At 42.3% G+C, this 23,340-nt stretch overlaps 1 protein-coding gene across 3 annotated transcripts; it reads right to left on the minus strand.

Annotated features, from left to right (window-relative positions):
* Positions 1-29: 29 nt before the first annotated feature.
* On the minus strand, positions 30-19,860 carry sec16a (SEC16 homolog A, endoplasmic reticulum export factor). 3 transcript variants are annotated; one of them, XM_061061702.1, is made up of 32 exons: positions 19,785-19,860; positions 15,911-18,183; positions 14,759-15,304; positions 14,445-14,596; positions 14,216-14,304; positions 13,939-14,059; positions 13,021-13,222; positions 10,467-10,650; positions 10,229-10,371; positions 9,169-9,230; positions 8,697-8,835; positions 8,357-8,599; positions 8,170-8,267; positions 7,986-8,067; positions 7,758-7,875; positions 7,505-7,616; positions 7,287-7,392; positions 6,980-7,120; positions 6,767-6,880; positions 6,082-6,289; positions 5,560-5,981; positions 5,366-5,413; positions 5,026-5,187; positions 4,865-4,945; positions 4,690-4,746; positions 4,446-4,572; positions 4,190-4,327; positions 3,935-4,017; positions 3,012-3,083; positions 2,515-2,574; positions 1,640-1,708; positions 30-1,547 (listed from the first exon to the last, which is right to left on the minus strand). In XM_061061702.1, the coding sequence occupies exons 2-32, from the start codon at positions 18,107-18,109 to the stop codon at positions 1,473-1,475; spliced, it is 6,453 nt and encodes a 2,150-aa protein (XP_060917685.1). In that variant the 5' UTR covers positions 18,110-18,183; positions 19,785-19,860; the 3' UTR covers positions 30-1,472. The 3 variants fall into 3 exon arrangements, with proteins under 3 accessions (XP_060917685.1, XP_060917682.1, XP_060917684.1); XM_061061699.1 differs by having other exon boundaries at positions 14,759-18,183; XM_061061701.1 differs by lacking the exon at positions 2,515-2,574 and having other exon boundaries at positions 14,759-18,183.
* Positions 19,861-23,340: the final 3,480 nt, after the last annotated feature.

The raw sequence follows: 23,340 nt of genomic DNA on the forward strand, positions 1-23,340 counted from the left end.
TACTCTATAGTGAATAAAACCAATAGACATTTCTTTCAAAGTGCTACAGAGCGCAAAAAATAACTTTATTACCATTTTGCTTTCAATGTTTATGTATTCCTGTCAAGAACTTTACAGAGTGCATTCTTACACATTGGGGGAAAACAATTCGTTCTCTGAAACAAAAGGGGACCTTGTAAAATCTTAACCTTCTGTCAACAAAATTACTAAATAATAAACATTTGGGATGACAAATGATTGAAAAAACAAATCAAATCAGTAAATTAGAATGACGTGGAAGTATTAAGTGTACAATTAGCTCTCATCTCACAATTTAGATAGTTTTATTTGTCTGCAGTAGCAAACAAAAATGATAAAGAATATGAATCAACATCATCTCTGGTGGATCATAAATGCATTTCTTCAAAGCTAATCAGAAAAATTAGTTGTTGTTCCACACACACACACACACACAGACACACTTTTATACCTACAGTTCATAAATACAATCAATCTGATATACACATATTTGGATAGATTTATTTTAGTGACATTTAAAATGCAATTTTAATCCCAATTCTTCCTGTTCTGAAAACCACCTGGTTGTCTCACTGATTCCATCACATTTCTCATTGGAGAGTTGAAGCTTTACTTGGACGTAAGACCCTGCTGCATCCTTGAACTCAAAAATTAATGATGGGCAGGCAGGACATCAAGACATTAAATAAATATCTCAAATCAGGGTTATTAAGCCAGTATACGTATCTTACCTGTGTCAACCAACACCCCTCTCTTTAATGGAGGGTGCCTGAAGAAAAGCTAACAACAAAAAAATCACAGCAGACAATGCACATTGACACAATTCATTCTCACACTAAATGCTATCCTGGTCAGAGGACTTCTCTCTCAAGTCGACAGAAGTTCTCTGAAAAGCCGCAAATGCACATAGAAATGAAATGGAAAAAAGACTCCGCTTTCCACGATCCATCACACATACAACCAATCAATCAAACATTTACATTTGGATTTTAGACACACAGAGACACCTAAAACAGGACCTGCGATGATCATTCTGACAACTGTGTCACTTTGAGGGGAAGCTGGACAGCCTTGAGGAGCAACATATTTATTGTTCACTAAATTATGCCTTCAGCAATGTACACTTTTATGTATAAACGCGCCTCGGATAAACCTTTAAATGTTTGTTAAAAGTCATACTACTGTCTGTTTTCTGTATGGATGCAGGAGAAAGCCCTTCAAGAAAACGCTGTTCACCAGTGACAACTACTGAACCAAGAGAACAGATGAAAGGGTGATTAAGCTCTTTGAAGAATAAACATGATGGAGACTGTGATTATGTTCTTCTTAGGTACAGGCAGAAAAGAAAGGTCCTTTAGACGGATTGCAGTTTGTCCATGTGCTTCATTTACTTCCAGGTAGGATATCACTCTATTTAACAAGTCTGTTTACACAATCTCTCTGCAAGATGGCGTTTACTTCAACACTGGGTACTGGCGCTGGCCGCCCAGTCGACTAGAGCGGTGTGCACCTCCTGATGGTGCACTAGTCTGGGAAAACGGAAATAAAAAAAAAACAGGTATGAGCTTTATGAGGCGAAAGGGACAAACAGGAGGTCAAGAAATATTCAAACAGTCTTCACCTGTGCAAACTGTGCGGGGTTATAAAAAGTGACGCCTCCAGTGGGTGCAGCTACCGGGGCAGGATGATTCTGAAAAGAACAAACAAGAGTCACAACAGTGCGTGCAGTGGTTTAATCCACACACTTCTATGGCAGGAGGAAGGGAGGAATGGATTGTAAAAAAAAAAAAAGAAGAATTGGAAACATAATGGCAAAGAGGAGTTGGATCCAACGTGAGGCAGCATTACAAACCACTGTTGCACATATTTCAGTTATCATGCAAGCTATGTGACGTGTTAATAGAGCTGTGAGTCCCCATGACGACAAACAAAGGGGTGTTCCTGTAGCCGTCTACAGCACTTTGAATCATTGCTCAAAGGTAACAAGTGTCCTTTAAATTAAGAAAATGGTTCACTTCTGTTTACAGACATGCTAGCAGCTCTTTGGGGCTGTACAGCTGTGCTTTAAGGTTGATGCTAACACCATCATGCTAACACAGTACAGTGTTGGGAGTGTTCATACCACCGTTACGATCTAAGTGTAGCATGATAGCAAAGCCAGCGTTTGCTATACAACACAAAACACAGCTAGTTTGAAAATATTTCAGTTTGGACCAACATTACAATCCACATTCATGCTGCCAGCATGCTGATAAAGAATTCATTACAGTATCTGATTAGTTTGAATGATGTACTGGGTTTGACTGTAGCAGACACAGAGTTATGTTAGTAATGCTGGAGACAGCAGGCAGGTGCGCAGGCAGACATCCTGGGTTTGATGGGCGGTGAAAGCAGTCAGGTGCAAAATTGTGAAGCATTCTACGAGTGAAGTGTTGATCTAAAGTGGGTGGCAGGCGATGGTGAGAGTGGACCACTTAAGGCTCTGCTAAAAGGTACCTGGTTTAAATGCTGACTCACTTCGCGTGATAAAGAACTCATTGAGCTAGAACGTGAGAGCTAAAGAGAGCAGGAGGGAAATAAACAGAAGACAACAAAAAAAACACAAACCACAAACCCAGATTAATAAACTCTCATGCATTTGATTAGATCTCTTTCCCAATTCAGCAGTTCAAAAAAAAAAAAAAAAAAAAAACAGCTATAGGAAATTATGATGATTGAAAAAAATTAAAAACAGACGGACAGTTTTAGATTATAACAGCAAATGGAAAAGAGGATTTACATTTCATTTAGTGTGCACATTTAGCATGAATATGTACAAAGATTTTAGGTTGACATGCTTGCATTCTATCGGCCTGACATTCAAAACCATCCTACATGATCTTTTATTTTAACAAAGACGTTAACTGCACGCACTGGCTGTTAGGATGTTGAGCTTCATAATGCAGTGATGGCATGATGGTATTAAGGTGGCTGATAGGAATAACGGGTCTTACCTCTCCAGACTGTGAGCCGTCAGGCACAGGAGGACCTTCTGGAGCAGGTGGTAACAACGTCGGGTTGAACATCTGAAGGGACGCAGAGAAGTGCAACAGAGGAGACCGGATGAGTGGAGCTTCGGCTTTAACCTTTCTGTTGACTCGCTGAACTACAGCAAATCTGCCTCTTCTCTCTCTCTCTCTCTCTCTCTCTCTCATCTCTTACAACATTTCCTTTCATATTACCCAGAACATTTTTCCTGCATTCTTCAGAATTTCTATACGGCACACCAATTTGTGCAAGAAATGCACCACTTTATAAGTATGATTATCTGCAGCAACAATTCAAACATCAGACTTTCCTCTGCTGACTGCGGTGTGGCTGTTCTTGTTCTCTTTAGGTAGTTAAAAAGGTTTGTTGTGTTGCCATATGATTTGTAAGTCTTATCAGTGCAAACTTTGCAAATAACCGTTCACGCCTTGTGGGTTTGGGAAAACCCCAACCAGTTTTAATATTTCAGAGATAGATTTAGTTTTAGGGACTAGCTCTTCCGTTTCACTTTCAGCCATGGAGCCTGGTTGTTTGTGAAAAAAATCCAAGACACTACCTACAGTACACTTTGCTAGTTTGTTTTCTGCCTTCCCTACAAACACACAGATAAACCAATCATAGCAATTGGATGAGAGGAAAAACTTTGCGTGCATTTGTGTATGAGCTTTGAAATGCTAAAGATAGAATGTGCTCTGTAGCACGATGCTACGGTCTCTCTGCATGAGCAGATCGTCAGACCTAATATCGTCCTCCTGCACATCCCCATTTTAGGACCACTACTTAAGAAATGAGAAATGTTCTTAAAGAGATTTGATTTACAGATTGATACCACTTTCACACCCGTTTAATAACACCACTAATTAATACACCAATTAAGACACATAGATACCTGTGGAGCAGCGCTGCTGTTTGGTGAATTCTGCTCGTGGTTTCCTCCTTCACTGCCCTCTAAAGGTTGCTGATCGTCAGGAGCTACATCACAGACGTTAAAATATTCCGTTACTTCTACATTGAATCCACTTTTTAATTCCAACAGGGGAAAAAAAAAACATTCGTCATCCTTTCTCACTGTTCTGCTACAAATATAAACTAAGTGCATTTTCCAATCATCCTTTTTGAATCTGTTTTAAAACACGATTCTCACCTGAACTAGGCACAAATAGGTTTGCAGGCATGGGCATTGGTGCCAAAGGAGCAAAGATATCTGCCGGAGCAGGGGCTAATCCAGCTGGTTTTGTTGTTTTACTGGGGTTTAGAACATCCACATATCTACTCCTCGTGCCTGAAAAAGGAAAACACAAAAACATCTGAGTGGCAAGAAAAAGAGACAGTAGGTCTTAACACTGACTGGCTTCAATAGTCTTAACAAATTACTCAAAGTGTTTCCCCCCTCATCTCACCTGCCTTCCTGGAAAACATGTTTACAGGAGGACCACCACCTGGGGGTCCTGCCATGCCTCCAGGGGGGGCAGCAGGCATCTGAGGTATCATGGGGAAACCAGACGGAGGTGGTGGAGGAGGTTTGCTCTACAAGAATACAACACAAACTTTAACATTTGTAGTGGTTGATCTTTTTAGCTTTCAGTTGCTCCGTTTAAACAACAAAATCAATCAAATATCAAAGTGTAGACCAGTTTTACAGACCTCCTCCTCAGGCTCGTTATTGTCCACCCATCTCTGCTTCTGTTCATCCCAAACAATCTGAAAACAAGAACACGTCGCTCTCATCAGTACTGATCCCATGTAGAACACAAGACGGGCCTTTGTGGAAACATTAAATGTTAAAACAAGATCGCCACATGTAACAGCTCAAACTTACAGATTTGTTTTTGTCGTCTGGTAAGTGAGCCTCATTCTTTCCCTTCCCATAGATCCACCTCATCAAGCCACCAAGACCACTCTGTGGAAAAATATTATACAGGTCAGTTGTGTCCGCTGTAGGAATAGAATTGAACTGAATGCTGAGGCGGTAATGTGAACCTTTTTCGGGGAGTCTTTCCTCATCTGTTTCACTTCTTCTTTGCGAGGCTGTTCGGGGATCGAAGGTGGCGGTGGAGAGGCCTGCTTGAAGGAGTTGCTCCGCTCTCTTCCTCCAGAGTGAGTGGAGGATACAGAGTTGTTGCGAGAACGCCGTCCTGAACCCTGTAGGTCGTGAAATGATGGTCAGAATTTTTAATAGTTCTTGCACTTGTTTCCTTGTAACCTTAATATAGTCCTGTTTTGGGTTTTCTAGGGACAGGCTGCACTTCCCTATATTCTGTTTTCTCTATTTTTTTGCTCATTCCTTTTGTGACATGCAAAAATAAGAAAAGCAACACACCATATTCATTGAAGACTGTGAAGTGGTCCTTGATCGCCTTCCTGGACCCTGCAGCACCAAAAAAAGACTAATTTAGTGTCTTACTTTTCAGTAACACAGAGATAAGTCCACTTCGATTGACGGATGATTCCTAGTTTCTCAAAGAGAAAAGGTTAAATGATGTATATTTCATTATTAGACAGTCAGAAACTGACCATGTGAGCCATTTTGTCATAGAAGTCATCCTGAGGTGTGAGAGAGCTTCTTGGTGGAGAGGATGATATTTGTTGACTCATGTGCCCAGGAGAAGGGGGCATGTGCGGAGGCATCTGGAGTGTCGGAGGGTTCATCTGTACAGGCGAATGCTGCACCTGGGGGGGCATGTGTGGTGACATCTGGACCATTTGAGAAGGTGCTGGAGCAGGCTGTTGATGGGGGCCTGGATACATCTCTGTCTGCTCCGGTTGGGGCTGGAAAGGAGGAGGGGCAAAGGTGGGGTCCTGTGGAGGGTATCCTGAGACAGGGAAGTGGCCTGGTTGTCCAGTGGGGGGTACTGGGTAGAACTGGGGAGCTTCATTCTGTGGTACAGGCTGATGGGGGACCATCCCGTCATGGAGGATAGAAGTGTGGGCTGGGGCTAGAGAAAGTGTAGAGATGAGATTTGATTTACTTTGAATCAGACTCATAGCAAAGAGAAGGGATAAAAAAAGACCACAGAAGCATTTTCATACACACACCTGGAGGCATCAGCTGTACTCCCTGTGGTGTAGTTCCAGGAAGTAATGAGCTCATTAATGGGTTGTCAGGGGTGTGGCCATCAAACTCCACAGGTATGTTGTTGTATGGTTCAGGTGGACTGTGCTGGTCCAAGTCAGAGCTGGGGCTGCTGCTGCATTCAAACTGTGTAGGAGTTGTTCTGTCTGTATTGTACAAAATGACCCCGGTCTAAAATAACAAAGACAAGCAGGAAACATTTGTTACATGGGAACAATAACAGAGACGATCACAATATCACAGCAGTGAGTGGAAACTGTATAAACTGTACATTAAAATACGATGTCTGGATTATTCTCTTCCAAATACAACACATGTATTTTAAGGAATACACTGGAAATGCTCAAACCCCCCCCAAAACAGCTTCTTCTTCTTTTTTTTTACTTTAAAACTTGTTTGATACCATGTATTTTAAATCATGTTTTTTTTTTTTTTTTTACATTTGATGCTTTAGAAGTAGGCAAATACCTAAGCTTTTAAACAAAATGATTCAAATCACTGGTACTTTGATTCATATTTACATAATTAGACGTGTGTATGATGGTAGTGAGGAAGTTTAACATTCTGGTATGGTCATGAATACTCTGAATATGAATTGGCACCCTCACACACCTCTACACAAAAACTTCAAACACCTTTCCTCCTCACCTTGATCTGTCCATCCAGCTTTCTTAGGTGAATCAGCCACTCAGGCTCGTTGAACAGCTCCTGCTCAGGTTTCTCCTTCAGTTGAGGATCAAAGAATCTCAGCTTTTCAGACATCTGAAAAAAAATAGTTGCATTTTTTACAATGCAAAACAGGGTACAACTCACAGTACATAGAGGAAAAGAGGAGATTGCATAGGAGTTGTGCTTGTATACCTGTATGATTTGGCTTATGAAAACAGGAGAGAAGTAGGAAGGCTGCATGAGGACGTTCCTAGAGATGACTTCACAGTAGTGGAAGGCCTGAGCACTGAGGCCTGCTTCAGCCAATCGGCATGCATAGATCAACTTGAATACCTAAAAAGAAAAAAGAGAAAAATTATCCTTTTGTATGATAATCCTTAAATGTGGGCTATGCCACATAGGTAGAGGGATTTAAACACATTGCAGTCTATCGTGTGTTTTCTCAACACCTCTAAAAGTTTATCTACTTAGCTGTTGACTAAACACTACAAACACCTACCTGGAAATTGGGCAGTGAGCACGGCAGGGAGCCCAGAGATTGGGCGTACTCGTAAGCTTCAGTCCTTTGGATTGCTTCATTTGTTGCAAATTGATAAAAGGGCATACTGCAATGAACAGAGAGATACGTCGTTATTTTTGGTTGCACTTTCCATACAAACTGTATTGTAAGATCAAATGTCCCTCAAATGTGTGCGTTGGCCTGCCTCTGTGTCTTACCTGTGGTTTGAGCCAATCAGAACCATCTTGGTGCTTTTCTTCGTGAAAACTCCCAGACCAACTTGGGCCATCAAGTAGCAGAAGTGTGCCGCATCGATCAGCCCCTTGGAAGCTGCAACATCACAAAATTAAAATACATTTTTTTTTTAAATTTTAATTTTGCCAAAGTGTAAAAAAACAAAACAAAAAAAAAAACTTTTTTTTTTTTTTTTTAGTTCAGCGCAGGGAGTCTGCCTTCGAGATGCATTCCTACCGAGAGTGTCACCCATGGTGGTGATCGTGCGAGTGTCCAGGTCCAGGGTGTGTGTGAGGTTTGACAGCACCATGGCCAGGTGAGGGCGCCAGTCACCCCACTTCTCCTCTCCGCAGCACTACAGTCAACAAAAACAATGTCAACTCAAATGGAAAAACACAACCTCCTCAGAATATCATAATGTGAAAATAAAGAGTGGCTAAGAGAGAGAACCGGAGCAATCCTTACAGTGGCTGATGCAGGCATCCTTCCTGACATCAGCTGGTACACCGTCTGAAGAGGGTCATTGATGGGCAAACTGTTTGCAAACCTAAACAACAAAGACAAAAACAATAGTGCGTTGGAAAACCTTAAAAAAAGATCACAAAAGTAAAGTTGCAACCAAGTTTATGAGTCACAGCTGATAGGTTACCTTGTCATGACCCGAGCATGCGTCCTGTTGTCCATTTTACTGGCTAACAGCAGGGCATGGCCCCAGAGACCTCCTTTCATAGCGGCTTCCAGTGCATCCTATTATAAAGATAAAGTGGAAGTCATTTTAGATTTCACAAGATACTGGTTTGATTGCTAGTTTACATTTGAAGAGCGTGTTTCTTCACCTTCTTGCGACCAAACAGCAGCAGCTCCCTGAAGCGTTCCGTTTCCTTGCCAACATTCTCTGGGACGGTCAAGAAGGTGTCAGATAGGAGGGACAGCGGTCTGGCACCCGGTTCTTCTTCAGCTCGTTCCAGCGGCTCATTGTTGAAATCAATCAAGTTAGCCTCATTGGGACTTTTACCCGGCAGCCAGACAGAGCGATGCTCTTTCAGCAGGAGATCAGCGATGTCTGTGCCGACCACAGTCTTCAGAAAGCAAACAGACAAAAGAGACTTTTGTTTCAGACACACACATCACGCGTCATATTCAGACATATTCTCAATCGTGACTGCTCAGTCTTACCCCGTTCTGTCTACAGAGCAGCATGATGAAGTCCCAGAGCAGGAGGGCAGAGTCCTTGTCCAGCAGATCATTATCACGTGAGCACTCCAACGACTTGTTCTGGGAGAATTTGATCACATCCACCTTATGGGTCTCCTCTCTAAAGGACAGGATACAAGATGTGAGACGAATCGACAGTAGCTCAACCCAAAGCTAACTTTAACACCTGTTCACTAACAACAAGGCACTAGAATCCAACACAAAACTGTTTTGTTTGCATTTTTTTTAATTATAGATTAGACCAATAACTATTATTTTGCTGACTTTATTAGGCAATTCAGAGCAAGAGTATGCAGGGCAAGATTTAAGATTTCAGCAGGAACCAGAGGGTCTTATGACAGAGAGCCAGAGAGGGGAGAAGAATACTGAAAAGCCTTGGCATTTAAAGGTTAGTAACTCAAAGCTGAAGTAGAAAAAGAGCACAAACACTTACTTCACAAGAGGTCCAGGGAAGGCTCGCAGTTCTACCTGATCTGGGGTGTCCTGCAGCATGGTCTGCAAACACAAACATGCTCTAAATAACACGTCCACTCAAGTTTAAAAAGAGAAAATAACACGTATTTCTGGTTGTATTCATCAGTACATTTTAGCAACATGTGTAACATATTCTCAGGTACATCTAGGTACATGTAGGTACAGCTACATTTTTCCCTCTCAGTTCCTGGTTAAATACACTTTAAAAAAAAAAAAGAGGTTACAGGGTTGTTAGTGCCTTGCTTCCCCTCTCTATTTTTAAGTAATGGTTTCAGATAATTGAGTAATAAATGGTGCATTGTCGGGGGATCTCTTCTTGGGTCATTATCTCTTCTCAAAGGCAGATCATACCACTTACAGGGGCCTGATAAGCAAAGGAAGTAGAAATCTGCTAAATATACTAAGTGCAGCGATGTTGCAGCAGGAAATGTTGAGCATAAATCACGTAACTTCCTGCATTGTGGTGAATGGTTAAGTACCATTTTCCTTTTCAACATCATTTTGTGATTTACTCTTAAACTTTTAGTGTGTCTCTTTAAAGGATAATTAGATGTAGATGTCTATTTGTTCCCGATTTATTGATTTTTTTTTTATGCAACTTACAAACCAGTGGAATTTTAGCTCTCTCTTTCAGAAAGATCTTAGTACTGTAGCATTTCTATGTGAAGCCTTATAAAAAGCATTTAAAGTGGAAAATGTAGTCAGGGCATATTCAAAATTGCATTAAATGCAAAATACTGCTAGACCTACTGTACACAACCCAGATTAACTACAAACATATTGGGACACGCCTGAATTGCCAAGTGTAACAGGCCAGTGGTTTGAGGTTTCAGTTTTCTGTTATGTAGACACTGAAACACTGATGATTATTAATAATGTATGACATCTAATAATAATACAGGCCCATAAACACTCCATGTTTAGATCCTCTCCTGCAGCCTCTCTAGCCCTTCATGAACACAGTAATAATAATCCTACAGTCAGGTGTAGACATACAGTTCAGTCCATTAAAAATGTACCTCCATGTTGTGGATGTCAACGAGCGCAGGCTGCCCAGCTGAAGGGAGATTAGGTAGAACTTGGACTAAATGACCACCAGGTCCAAAGCGGGCACATCGATGGGGTATGGAGAACTTCTCTGGTGTCACAGGACGAGGGGGAGCTTGAGGGGGAAGAAAATAATCTATTAGACAAAAAGCCACAAATGAGTGAACCAACGTTTAACATCCAATATCTCTGGGTGTAGTTAGTTCTTACGTTGCTCAGGGGTGATCCAGGTGCTTTCTGTGGGGTACTCAGAGGGATAGAGGTACTGGCTGTAGTTCTGGGACGCATCAGTCTGGTTCGGGTACTGTCCATAGGAGTAGTCCGCAGCCAGAGTGGATGCTGTTGTGTCATATACTGCAGACACTAAATCAGGCTGGCTTCTGTATACCTGGCTCTGCAGGGTGGGAAGACAAACAGAGATAATTATCAAATAGAAAGACACATAAAAAGCACAGAAGAGACAAAAGACACTGCAAGTTGCATACATTTCCAAGACCAAGTAACAATAGTTTTATCTATAAAATCAAGACTGTTTTCCTGGATTAATATATTCACTGTATATATCTTAAAACTATTCTGCTGGTCATAGAATAGATCGTTCTGAAAGATTCATTCATGCACGAGTGTTAGTGTGATGTTTTGTTTGGTAGCTTTTCTAATAGAGTGAGCTTATTGGGGGGGGGGTCAGCCAGTCACAATTAAAACATGTGATATAGCCGTTAGGGGTTGTCCCACTTTACCACACATAAGCCATGTTTCTACATTAGTGGCAATTACGGGTGCAAACGAGTACTTGGGTACCTGATAAAGGCTGTGCTGAAACGCGTCCGTTGTTGATCCGTACGCTGCTACCCTAACAAAAATATCCCTTTAATTCACCCCTTTATGAATTCACAATGAACAAAAAGTCCCAAACAAGCGAAATATGCAATTTGATCTACGAAAGTTCAGTTCAAATTGTCTTTTTAGTCCACAGAAAAAGAAGGACTTTCACTTTGCGATTACCGCTTCACCCCACATTGCTCCCACATGCACATTGATGTCTGCACGTCCGCTCACCACACTCACTGCTCTAATTATAATAAAGTGTTAAAACGGTCATAACACGTCTGTGTGAAGTTTTATTTGAGGTTTGATGTCTGTTGAAGTAAGAAATTTCATATTTGAACGTTAATACAAAGGCCTATTACTAACAATTATTAAAATCCCAAGATTCAAATGAATCAATAGATACAGTCGGCATCGCGCCATAGTTGGGGGCGGGGCCTCCCACGGGGGAAAAGAATTACAGAAAAAAAAGAACTACAAAACAATTACTCGCTTTAACAAAGGGAAGAGTAATCGATTAGAGAAAATTTAGCATTTCTGCATCCCTAGTGGCAATCCTGAAATTGTCAAGGAATGTTAAGAATGAAGCAGCTGACAACAAGGAGCCGTCATGAGGCAGCTTAAAAGCATAGCTAATAGTAAAGTGAAGATCCTACAGTGGATGTTATAGTGCTGCTTGACAACATGTAGTATCCCTTTGAGCAATAGTTACACCATTTTAAAATACACGGCTTTTACTGTATAGAAGATTCATATGACTCTGATGTGCATAAATACTAATATAGGGGGCTGTTTCCAGTCTTAGATAAGCTATAGATGACTATAGGCAAGAAAATGAAAGAGCATACAGCACAAATGAAAAAAGGTATCTGGGTTGCTCTTCAGATTGGTAGAAATGAACACCCTTAAAATAACCGATGGGAAGAGGGTGAGCTTATTAGAGTGAAGGAATCGAATACTGAAACCCACACCTTTCTTTCCACCTCACCCCTGATGTTTAGTAACACCTCTACAGCTAATAATGTGGTACTCTCAGCACTAGGAGGTGATGAAAATATGGAAAAATATTTTGATTCACCATAACAAGTAAGCATACAGCTGGTGTAACCACAAACAAACACAAGCAGTCATAAAAGGTGCAGTGTATAGTGTTCTGTACAATACTGCAATGCACCGCAATATAAAGCGATTATTAAATCCCTGTATTGTGATACATAGCACCAGATTCTTGTCAACACACAGGCCTACACTGTATGATTCAAATACTTCCAAGAAGCCTTTTATCACATGAGTTACTTTCAACTATGTAAAATCTGAAGAAACCGACTTCAAAGACACAATCTTCAGAACAGTCAAATGTAGGGGAACAACGTTGTCTTTATCTTTTTCAGAAAATCGACAGCCCACCCATTAAGCATAGCAAACGATGCTTCGTAAGCAAACTGAACAGTCATGTAGAGTTTTCTAAAAACCAGTGAAGAAGCATGATAATATCAACAGAAAATATTTGAGAAAAGCTTCACAAGCATTTAGGAAAGCACTTTATCTCGTTATAGTGAGTGAAGACCTGAGATGACAACGAAAACACAGCACCGATTCCCTGCCAAGTTAGTAAGATGGGTGTCTAATGTCTTTGGATGGGGGGGAGAGATGAGGGAACTAGGGAGAGGAGCTGAGTTGTGGTGAGTCACCAGCCGTGGTGTGGGTGCTTAGGGGACGTATTTGTTGCTGTAAACGCAGGTTTCACTTTACAGCAAACACCTTTATTTTGAGTTGTTTGAAGACAAAAAAAACAATCTAAATTCATTCTGTAAAATAGAACTAAAGAGAACCTTTTGTCTGTCTGAAGTCTTGAACTAAAACACAAGGCGCTCAGTCTTGGGCTAAACATTGCAAAAACACCAATGTATACTTTTAAAAAAAAACGCACACTCACCTGTTGTGAGCGTGAGCTGAAGCTGCTCTGTCTGCTGTGGTTACTGTGGGAGCTGTGCACGCTGTGTGCCGACTGCTCGCTGTGGACGCTGCGTCGGTCGAAATCATCCCCGTACATTTCACCACCACGACGACGGTAATCGTCGTCAAAACTTGCATCATAACCAGGATAGTATCGCCACTGATCGTCATAGCCCTCTTTCCTGTGAGAGTTCATTTTTTGTACAGAAAACAGAACAATGTTTTTCATTAGCAACTGGAAAAAAAACAACTGTTATAAAATAGCATTTAGTACATAAAAAGTCAAATGGTAATTGAAAAAACAGGAGGAAAACAATCTGACAAGTGTGAGAGTGTCTATCTCCAGACAAACTACTCTATAACCTTAAAGCTCCTGTGAGGAACTTTTCAGTTTGTGTTGATCTTAGTGCCCCTTAGTCTTCACTCTTATCTCTGAGCTGATCTTATCCTGCACATTTGTAAGCAGTGTTTCCTGACTAAATCTTACTGTGATTTGTTTTAGCAGTGACATCATCACTCATTGACAATCTCTACTGAGAAACATTTTAATAAAGGCCAAATCTGCAGTATAAGATATAAAAAAAAAAAAAAGTTCTTGTTGCTGATGGTTTGTTTTCTTTTATAGGTCTCTCATTGAGACAAAGGCGAGGATTTTTGTGTGTCTCATAAGCAGTTATAAACTTCTCACATGAGCTTTAAACTTCTGTTTTCATTGTATTTTCCATCAGACAGGTTAATCACAGAAACTTCCCATCATAACAGCACAAACGCCTACAACACTATCTTATTCCTCATACAACCAAATGCCCCAAACATGCACTGATGTAATCTACTCTATCTAATCTAATCTAATCTACTTCTGCAATTTAGAGTTTGTAAAATGTTTTTCTCAGCATACCTGGGAGGATACGCCTGTTGATTATAGTAGTCTCTGCCTCTGAAGCTGTTATCATAATTTGCCCAGTAGGCCTGGTCGTAGTATCCTCTGTACCGCGGGTCATACTGTCCATAGTTGTAGCCTTTGCACAGAAAATATGGAGAGGAAAAAATTAGAGAATTTTATCCAAACCACTTTCATACACAGGGCAGATGGGTTTAGTAAACTAGTTTAAAACAAGTTTAAAGAATGTTAAGGGAACAATTCAGCATTCAGGTTTCAACTGTGAGGCTCATACCTGCATAATCATAGTGCTTGGCGTAATCTGCATAATAATCATTGTAGGCACTTTGGTTTGCTCTCTGGTAATCTTCAGGATAGCCTTGCCTAAAGGAGTGAGTAAACAGAAAGTGAGATTCAAAGGTCGAATTCAAGAAAAAAAATATCTGAGTCATTTTTGCAAAACGAAACAAACTGTATTAAGTGTTTAACAACGAAAATAAAAACACCCAGTGTACATGACTGACCGAGATGAGGGCCTGTCAGAGTACTGGCTGGTTCTGGAGTTGGGTCGGTCTGGTTGAGGCTCTCTGTACTGGTAGTTTGGATCACGATAACCTTGGGCCTGCCCCTCATATCTACCATACCAAGGATCAGCTCTGTTCCTGTATTGACCATCCTGAGAGATAAAAGCATCAATGAGAAATATCTGATTAAACATTTACATTACATAGCAGTAGTTACACACCATACATGTATTATCTTCTTGTGCTTTTTGTATTGTAAATCTTTAAATACACATTTTGAAAATATTCATTTAAAACAAGGATTTGCCACATACTTGATAATACTGCTGGGCTCTAGGATCCCCAGGGGGAGGTGGGTACTGGCCAGGAGGATATGGTGCTCTGCTATCAGGGTATTCTCCATAATTACCATAATAGCCACCATACATCTGCCCTGGCCCTGGAGGAGGGGGTCCATAGCCCTGCTGACTGCCTGCAGCTGAAGGCGGTCGAGGCGGCTCTGCAGGGGTAGGCTGAGGAGCTCCTGGAGGTACTGGACCTCGAGGCCCAGGAGGGTTGGCGGCAGCAGGAGGAGGCATATTCCCTGGGGGCGGAGCAGCCCCGTCAGCAGGCCCCTGTGCCGGATTTTGATACTGGCCATGGGAGGGTGGTACCCCACTAACTGGCACAGCAGGAGCATCGTTGTGTGCCTGCAGAGCAACCTGAGAATCGGATCTTTTCGGTGGTTCTGCTGGTGGCGACTGGGTGCTTGCAGCTACTTGGAGGGCTGCTGGTGGTACCTGTGGGGTGGAAGAAGAGGCCTGGGTCTGGACAGGGGCATTCCCTTTCACTCTTACCCCTTGCTGAGCATCTTTGGTGACCTGTAGGTAAAATCCATTACTAGATTGTGGAGACTCATGTAGAGAGGAGGGATGGCCAGTTGCTTGGTTTTGGGGCTGTGATTGGTGCATAGAAAAATCAAGCAGTTCATAATTTGACGGCTGATTATGATTAGAGACAGTAGCAGTCACAAGAGAAGCTGGTGGATTAACTTGGAGAGCAGCTTGGCTGTCCCCACCAACTGATTGGCCCCTGGAAAGAGGAGGGCGGACCGGCTGAGGCTGTGGTGGAGCTGTGAGGTCTGACAGAGTCGCTGCTGTGTTGTCTCGGGTCAGATTGAGCGGGCCTGTGTTAGAGGCTGAAGCGCTAAAGTTTATTGGTCCAGGGAAAAACAGTGGATTCTGATTAGAGGTTAATGAAGGCGGTTGGGAGGTACTGGCACCATGTCCCTGTGCGAGTGATCTCGCAGGTGGGGTAGTTTCCCTAAGGCTACTTTGACTGGCTGTTTGAGCAGCGGTACTGGGGGGAATCACGCTGTAATTGGACACAGGTGGGGCAATCAAAACAGGCTGGCGGAGCGAGTCACACACAAGGAGAGACGCATAGCCAAGATTGCCTTGCGAGTCAGTTGGTTCGGCCTCACTCACCTTTGGTGGGTTCTCTAGGTTCTCTGAGTGTTGCTGTGACGTTGGCTGGACTCTCAGGGAGGGCTGCAAGTCTAGCGGGCCATCCTCTGGAGGTTGTATGACCTCAGCACTTGGCTCACGTAAAGGGGCAAGAACTGTGGGGGCAGCAGGAGCCAAGAGGATGTTAGCGCTCAAGCTGGTAGGATCATTCTGAGCCCACAGAGTAGTGGCAGGGCTTTCACAGGGCCGATTCATCCCAAAAGCACGGGATGAAGGACGGGACTGAGCAGGAACCACTGGGTGTGTATGGGGTGCAGAGCCTGCAGCCACAGCAGGCAGGGGGTGCCCAGGGCTGTAAATATTTTCCATATTGTCAGGTGGCTGCTCCAGGTTGCCAGGTGTAGAATCTGCACCCCCTTCAGCTACCATTTTAGCTTTGTCAACTTCAGGAGGACGCACCCCAACCCCATGTGAGCGCACAGGTTCAAAAGAGCTGTTAGCACTAGCCTGAAAGATACCAGTTGGTTTGGGAGGGCTTGGTGTTGGATGCCACATCTGCTCCAGGGAGCTCTGTCTGGCACCCATATCTCCAGCTGGAGAAGAGTCAATCTGCTCAAAGTAGCCTCCCGTGGCAGCAGACAGGTTAGCTTCATCAGTGAGACGTGGACTTTCCTGCTGAATAAAGGTACCCACGACTCCCTGATGCCGCCGGCCGCTGGTTCCACTCCCATGGCTCATGTTGCTGTAGTTGGACGACACACTGGCCGATCTCATTGGTCTTGTAACAGAATCTGGAGTCTCCAGGTTGGGCCCAGTTTCAAACTGGTCTGCTCCATGGGCTGCAGTAGCAGCAGGGCTAGCAGGGGTGTCACTGGGTAACACTTCCAGGTTTGGGACACACTCCAAATTCTCAACATGGTCATACTGGGACTCAGGAGGCTTCTGGGTTGCATGATTTCCATAATTCAAGTTTGGTAGTTGTGACTGATCTTGCAGAGAAGGTCCTTGGTAATCCAAAGGACCATCTGCATTGCCACTGTAGGCGTGTGGGTTACTGTGATGCTGAAAGGATCCAGGAACACCATTCATTGCCTTATTTCTATCTCCAGCAAGTGTTTCCTCATTTTCTACATCATTGTCTTTGAAGAACATTGAGAGTGCCCCAGACTCCTGAGGGTATGGGAGGGGGGCAGATGCAGAACTAGGCCCAGCATTCGAAGCATGTTGAGATCCGGCAGATTCGGGTCGTGGCTGAGGATGGTTAGGAAGGCTAGTCCCCATTTGGTGGTAGCCTGGATCCTGTGGTGGTTGGTTGAACCATGAGTCCTGGGGGGCAGAAGTCTGACTGAAGTAACTCTGAGTTTGGAAGTGTGAATTATGCTGTTGGGCTGCATTGGGGTCAGGCCATTGAGAACTAGGGGCATTTACAGGATTCTGAGGAGGAGGGGCCTGGGGGTGTCCAGGTTGTGTTGGTGGGGTGGGGGCATTGTGATGTGGTGATGGGGTGTGTGAGGGGTACATCTGGGACTGTGAAGGTAAATTAAAATGTTGTTGTGGAGGATCACTAGTAGGCTGGAAATAGTTCTGAACTGATGGAGGGCGACTCCCATGATCAGGGGCCCACTGGGATGATGAAGTGGTGGGAGGCACTGGCTGGAAGGGCACAGGCTGAGGTGGCTGTCCTGTAAAGTCCTGATTAAAAGGTGTTGGATGTGTTACTGAGGCTGAGGCCCCAGGTAAAGGCTCCGTCCCCATTGATGGTGTCTGTTCAGTTGAATTAAAATAGCTCTGTTCACTGTGTGAGGGTAGATACCCCACATGACTGGGTGCTGGGTAAACACCTGGAGATGCTGTACTGTGAGGGTTGAACAGGGTCACCCCTGGAAGTGAGGATGGTGGGGGACCAGAGATAGCAGCTGAGGCATTCTCCAATGTCAGTGGCTGTGAAGGCAACCCAGAGCCTGCTTGTGAGTACATGGTGTTAGGCGGGGCTTGCATTGGTGGAGGGTTGCTGTTAGGTATTGTCGGGAGACCACCTGCAGCCATAGGGGGAGGAGCTCTAACAAAAGCAAAAGGGTCTGTCATGGGATGAGATGTAGGTGGCATTGTGGCTGCTGCTGCCGGATGCTTATGAGGCCTCGTCCTACGAAACATATTAGGCCCTGAAGGAGGCGGAGGGCCAGAGGCTCCTGGAGGTCCAGTCCGAGGAGGGGGCTGCATGACTGCAGAGCAAGCAGGTCCGAGGACCAGGTCACTCTAGTGGATGTCACTGAAGAGACTGAAGTCAGGCAACGCTGAATAAAGAAAAGAAAAGAGGGAGTGGTTAGGAAAAAGCTAAACATGCCTCTGATGGTCTTCACCACACCTTTATTTGTGATAGACTACGATCCTATCTTACCAAACGTTACAACGTGGCAATTTCTACACGAGCTTTGAGAGTAGCACAAAAATATTTCATAAAGTACTACATTGAGAAGAGCAAAAAAAGACTTCACGTATCAAGCAATCTAAATAGAGTAGTTATATTTTTAAGTTAATTCAAACAACTAAATAAAAAAATATGAACAGCCACAGGTAGCAGATAGGGAATTAGATGTCAAACTAACGAAACATGTCAAATATGGAAAGAAAATACAAATTATAAGTAAAAACAGTTACTTTATATAAAGTATTTGGCTATTTTATTACTGGAAATGTAATCATTCTGAAAAAAATATGTGAGAAACACTATATAGCCATACTAATGACTAGGTGTTTTCAAAGAGTGGACATCACTGAAACAAGTGGAGTTGGAAGAAATGTTTCAAGGGTAATGTGTAGTGCCTGTGTATTGATTTATCTACTTATTTGTTTTTTTAAGGGACGAGAACAGTAAGTCTTTTTTTAGATAAAAGGAACATGGTTAACTCTAAAGAAACAGAAACAAACTGTTTAGAGAGAAACTAAAAAAAAACAAAGGAGTCCTGCAGCTAACTTGAACATATGTGCAACTTAAAAGCTTCTGCTGCATGCATTAGTTAAAAGCGAAACATGCAAAACAAAGAAGCTTAATACCTCTGACTATGCCCTGATGAGATTATTAGAGCCATCAGCTGCAAACACTGAACATATTTCAGGTTGGAGTCCAGAGAAGCTAACACAAACTAAGACTCAGCACTTGAAATCGAAGATCAATAACACAAAGAGCTAACAGGCAAGTAGTCTTGGCCAGGAGAGCTCTAACTCACTAATGCAATCCCGGATCTTCCTGACTTGGCTTAAACAGTCACCAAGACCCCGGATGCTAACGTTAGCACTGCTGACCTGCCAACTAACCCGACAGTCAACAAACCCACAGAGTAAGCTTCTTTAACATATTCGCTGCTGATTACAATTACTCATTGGTATCCCACACTTGCTAGGCTATAATCGATGGCAATTACATGATCTGACACCCATTAAATTAACTGTCAAATGTGAAGCTGCCGACCAGGGAAAGGTGCAGAGTGCCCGGCTCTGCAGCTAACGGTAATGTAGCCCAGCATAACTCTAATATCCAAAGATATCTTGTTGTGCCTGAAACCATGGCAATCTAAATAGTTCCCGAAAATGGATGACTTATTATTTTTTTGATCGATATCAACATTGTCATGGGCAAACACCGAGCAGGTCGTTGACCACTCGTCGAGCGTAATTTAACAGGTTCACTGCCTGGTCAGCTAGCGTTAGCGTCGGTGCTTAGTTAGCACTGCTGGCTAGCCTATGCTAACTACAGGGGTAACAGTTTCCTACCCACCGCAGACATCACATTGAAACTTCTCGAGTAAAACATAGTCAAACGTGGAACATATTTACTCTTACCCCCCCACCCCCACTCCCCCGTCGGTAATATGTAAAGATGTAAATAAATTCTTACAAATCTGCAGTACAGTGAGCCTGACACACCGCCACCATCTTCAGTGAACACATCCTACTAGGCTACGTGTACAAGCAGCGTCACAGGCCAAACAACCTTTACGTCACCACAGGGCGGGGCTTCCTAAAGGTCATTTCTGTGTTGTATATGTAATATTTACAGTCTATGGTTTATATTTATATTTATACTACTACAATTTTAAATATTTTCCTCTTGTGTATTTATTTTAATATCTTGTTGTTTTTATGTGTCGTATATTATTGTATTTTATTTTTATACATATTTCTTTTAAATTCTTATTGGTGTTGCATTAGTCTCTCAATGATAGTCTTTCAATGATTTTATCAATGATTTTATAAACTACTTTTTGTCAATAGCTTTCCTGCACTCTTGTTAAGCACTTTGAACTGCAATTTAATTTGTCTGAAAGGTGCTATGTAAATAAAGTTTGATTGATTGATTGATATCTGAATCATATTTTGTGCATCTAGGAATACATTATTAATTGATTGATTGTTTTTTTTTTCATTCAACAGTAAAGCAAATGATCAGAATCTGTATTCTAACAAGCACCTGAGTGAATTGCAAATGTTCTTGACAGCAGGTGTAAACACTCAGGTGTCCGAAAGATTAAGCAGTGGCGGTTCTAGACCATTTTTACTGAGGGGGCCAAACTGGGGCCAGTTGTTTTGTCAGAGGGGAACATTAAACCCAGCTGAAAAATAGACGAAGTGATCGCTTTCAAAAAGATATACATATTTTGCCAAATGATAGCGCACAACATAAAATACCATGATTCATATTTGTTTCAGAAACAGTATTTAATACTAGATTGTGAGTCCAATTGTTGAGTCAAATACTGTGTGTTATGAGGGGGGGCTCTTCCTTTTGGAGGGGTGGCCACAGGGGGGACCAAGCTCAGAGTTACAGGGACACTGGCTCCTGTAGGCCCCTGTCTAGAACCGCCCATGAGATTAAGGCTGCAAACAAACTGCGAAATAACTCTTGTCTGTCATGTTGGGCCTTTAGAGACACTTAAAAATGGAGAAAATGCAAATGTTGACATGTTAAACTGTATCAGTGACGCTAACTTAAAGGATGGATGTGTGTGTGGTGCTAAGACAATCATATGTTGTGGCCACGTTTTATTTTAGACCTCTCCTTAGACATATTCGGCGGTATTCAAAGGGTTTGATAACAAAACAGAAAACACAGGCAAAATGTTTCTGTCAATAAGCCATAGGCTTTCAAGATCAATAATATGGCTTTCTTATATTCCAGTTCAAAATATAGTGGATATAGGCTAGTATTTTTGTAGTAAATCCTTAAATATAAAGTTAGTCTATATTTATGCACAAAACTGTAAAGATAATGTTCATAAACATAGACTTTAATAAACCTGATAAGAAAAATCCCCTTAGTATACACTTTAGAATATTTCATATAAATCATCTTACATTTTAAAGTCAACATTAATCTCTATCAATCATTCAATCTTCATTTATATATGCAATATACAGAAGAATGTACAAAAACTATATTATGCTACTTATGCAATGCAGTTGTCTCAAAGATGAGACGAAATTCAGGATAGGAAACAACAACATTTTAAGGATTGCAGGCAATATAGACATGACATTCTACCACCACTAGGAGGCACTGTGATTCCATCCCAATCTTACCCACAATTCCACTTACAGTTTTTCCTCAGTCGCTTTGGTACATTTCCCGAATCATCCTCGACATTTGCAAAACAGTAAGTGCATTTCTCAAAACAATTCGTACAAATAGCAAAACACCATGGATTACCTGCAAAAGCCAGTCTCTTGCTCAAAATCCTTAGTTCATCTTTCAAAAGTAAATATCTGTGTCAATGAACATGTCAGTGCCATCAGAATGACAAGTCCTTGTGTCACTGTGTACGGATAAGACAGTCAAATTGCTTAGTCATGTCAATATAACAGTGTACTCTGGAGGGGTGTTCTGATATAAACTATGGCTAAAGTTCTGAAGTTACACCTTAGTGTATGTGAGAGATTGATTGCAAGAGACTGGACAAGATTCACATTTACTGTTTGTACTGTAATTTGTTGACAGACCATGTCATTGCAATACAGAAAGGAAAAGACAAAAAAACAAAAGTAGAAATGTGAACGTAGGACAATCTCCTTAGGGAAAACTGTACATGCAGTGCTGCAGGAATTACAGTGCAGTCTTCCTACACCTCCTGACGTTCCTGTCTGTTGGCCCACAAATTCTCATCCACATCACAACGAATATCTTCTCTTGCGATGCAGCGTGGAAAGAGTCTTTTAGAGTGTCTTATCCAGCCTCTGCTGTGATGTCATCACACGCTGCATCCATGGCAGCCAGAAGGGTCATCTGTGTACGTGGCTGGCGATCGTATACTTTCCATCTCCATGCTGAGAAAAATTCCTCAATGGAGTTAAGGAATGGGGAGTAGGGGGAGAGGAACTCCATCAGCATCCTGTTGTGGGTCTCAAACCATTGCCTGATGATGTTGGAGCGATGGAAACTTTGTCCCAAACTATCACGCACTCAGAGATAGCAGCACCCATGGTTATGTTCCCGCCCCGTTGGCCTGGCACATCAACTGTAGCTCTGTGGCCGATGATATTTCGACCACGCCTTCTGCGTTTCGTTAGGTTGACGCCAGCCTCATCCATGTAGATGAAGTTGTGCGGTGGTTCACTTGCTTCCAGTTCCATTATACGCTATCCAGAAGACACAAAATGAGTTTTATGAATTACATGCATTTTCATTTTGGACAAGATACAGTTACATCAAATGTATACAGCACATATTGCATCTTCTTTGCTACAGCCATAGCAAATGCGTAAAGGTCACACTTACTGTACTGTATATCACTATACGATGTACTGTTTACTGTGAGGTACAGTTACTGCATGCTCATACATGTTTTACCTGTACATACTGGTAGCGCAGCTCCTTCACTCTTTCACCATTTCTTTCAAATGGAACAGTGTACAGCTGCTTCATATTCATTTGGTGTCTTTTCAGCACCCTGTCAACGGTTGAGATGCTGACTGTTTGGATGTTTTCAAAGATGTTGTCGTCCTCTGTAACGGCACTCTTTATCTCCCTTAGTCTTATGGCATTGTCTTCTACAACCATGGTCCAAATAGCCTCCTCCTGTTCAGGTGTGAAAAGGGGCCCTCTGCCACCCCTGTCAAGTTGTCTTGCAGTCCTATGTGGAAAAAAATATAGTAATGCAAAACACAAAATTGAGTAAGATAAAATGTCACTGTATAAAGTATACTTACTGTATATTGTAAAATGCAAGTGGAATACTGTAATATTGTATGAAGCATTACAGAAAGTATACAGTATTACAGTACAGTGCCTATTGTTAGATTACATACTTGTTCTGTCGACGAAAAGTCTGAATGATTGAGGACACAGTTTGGCTGCACCCTTCGACCAGCCTCGGCCATTGTAAGCCCATGATTGAGAACGTGGTCTACAAGTGTGGCTCTTATCTCATCAGGAACGCGCATATGTCCTCGGCCTCTTC

The sequence above is a fragment of the Labrus mixtus genome, chromosome 17 (assembly GCF_963584025.1).
Source record: "Labrus mixtus chromosome 17, fLabMix1.1, whole genome shotgun sequence".
Taxonomy (NCBI): Eukaryota; Metazoa; Chordata; class Actinopteri; order Labriformes; family Labridae; genus Labrus; species Labrus mixtus.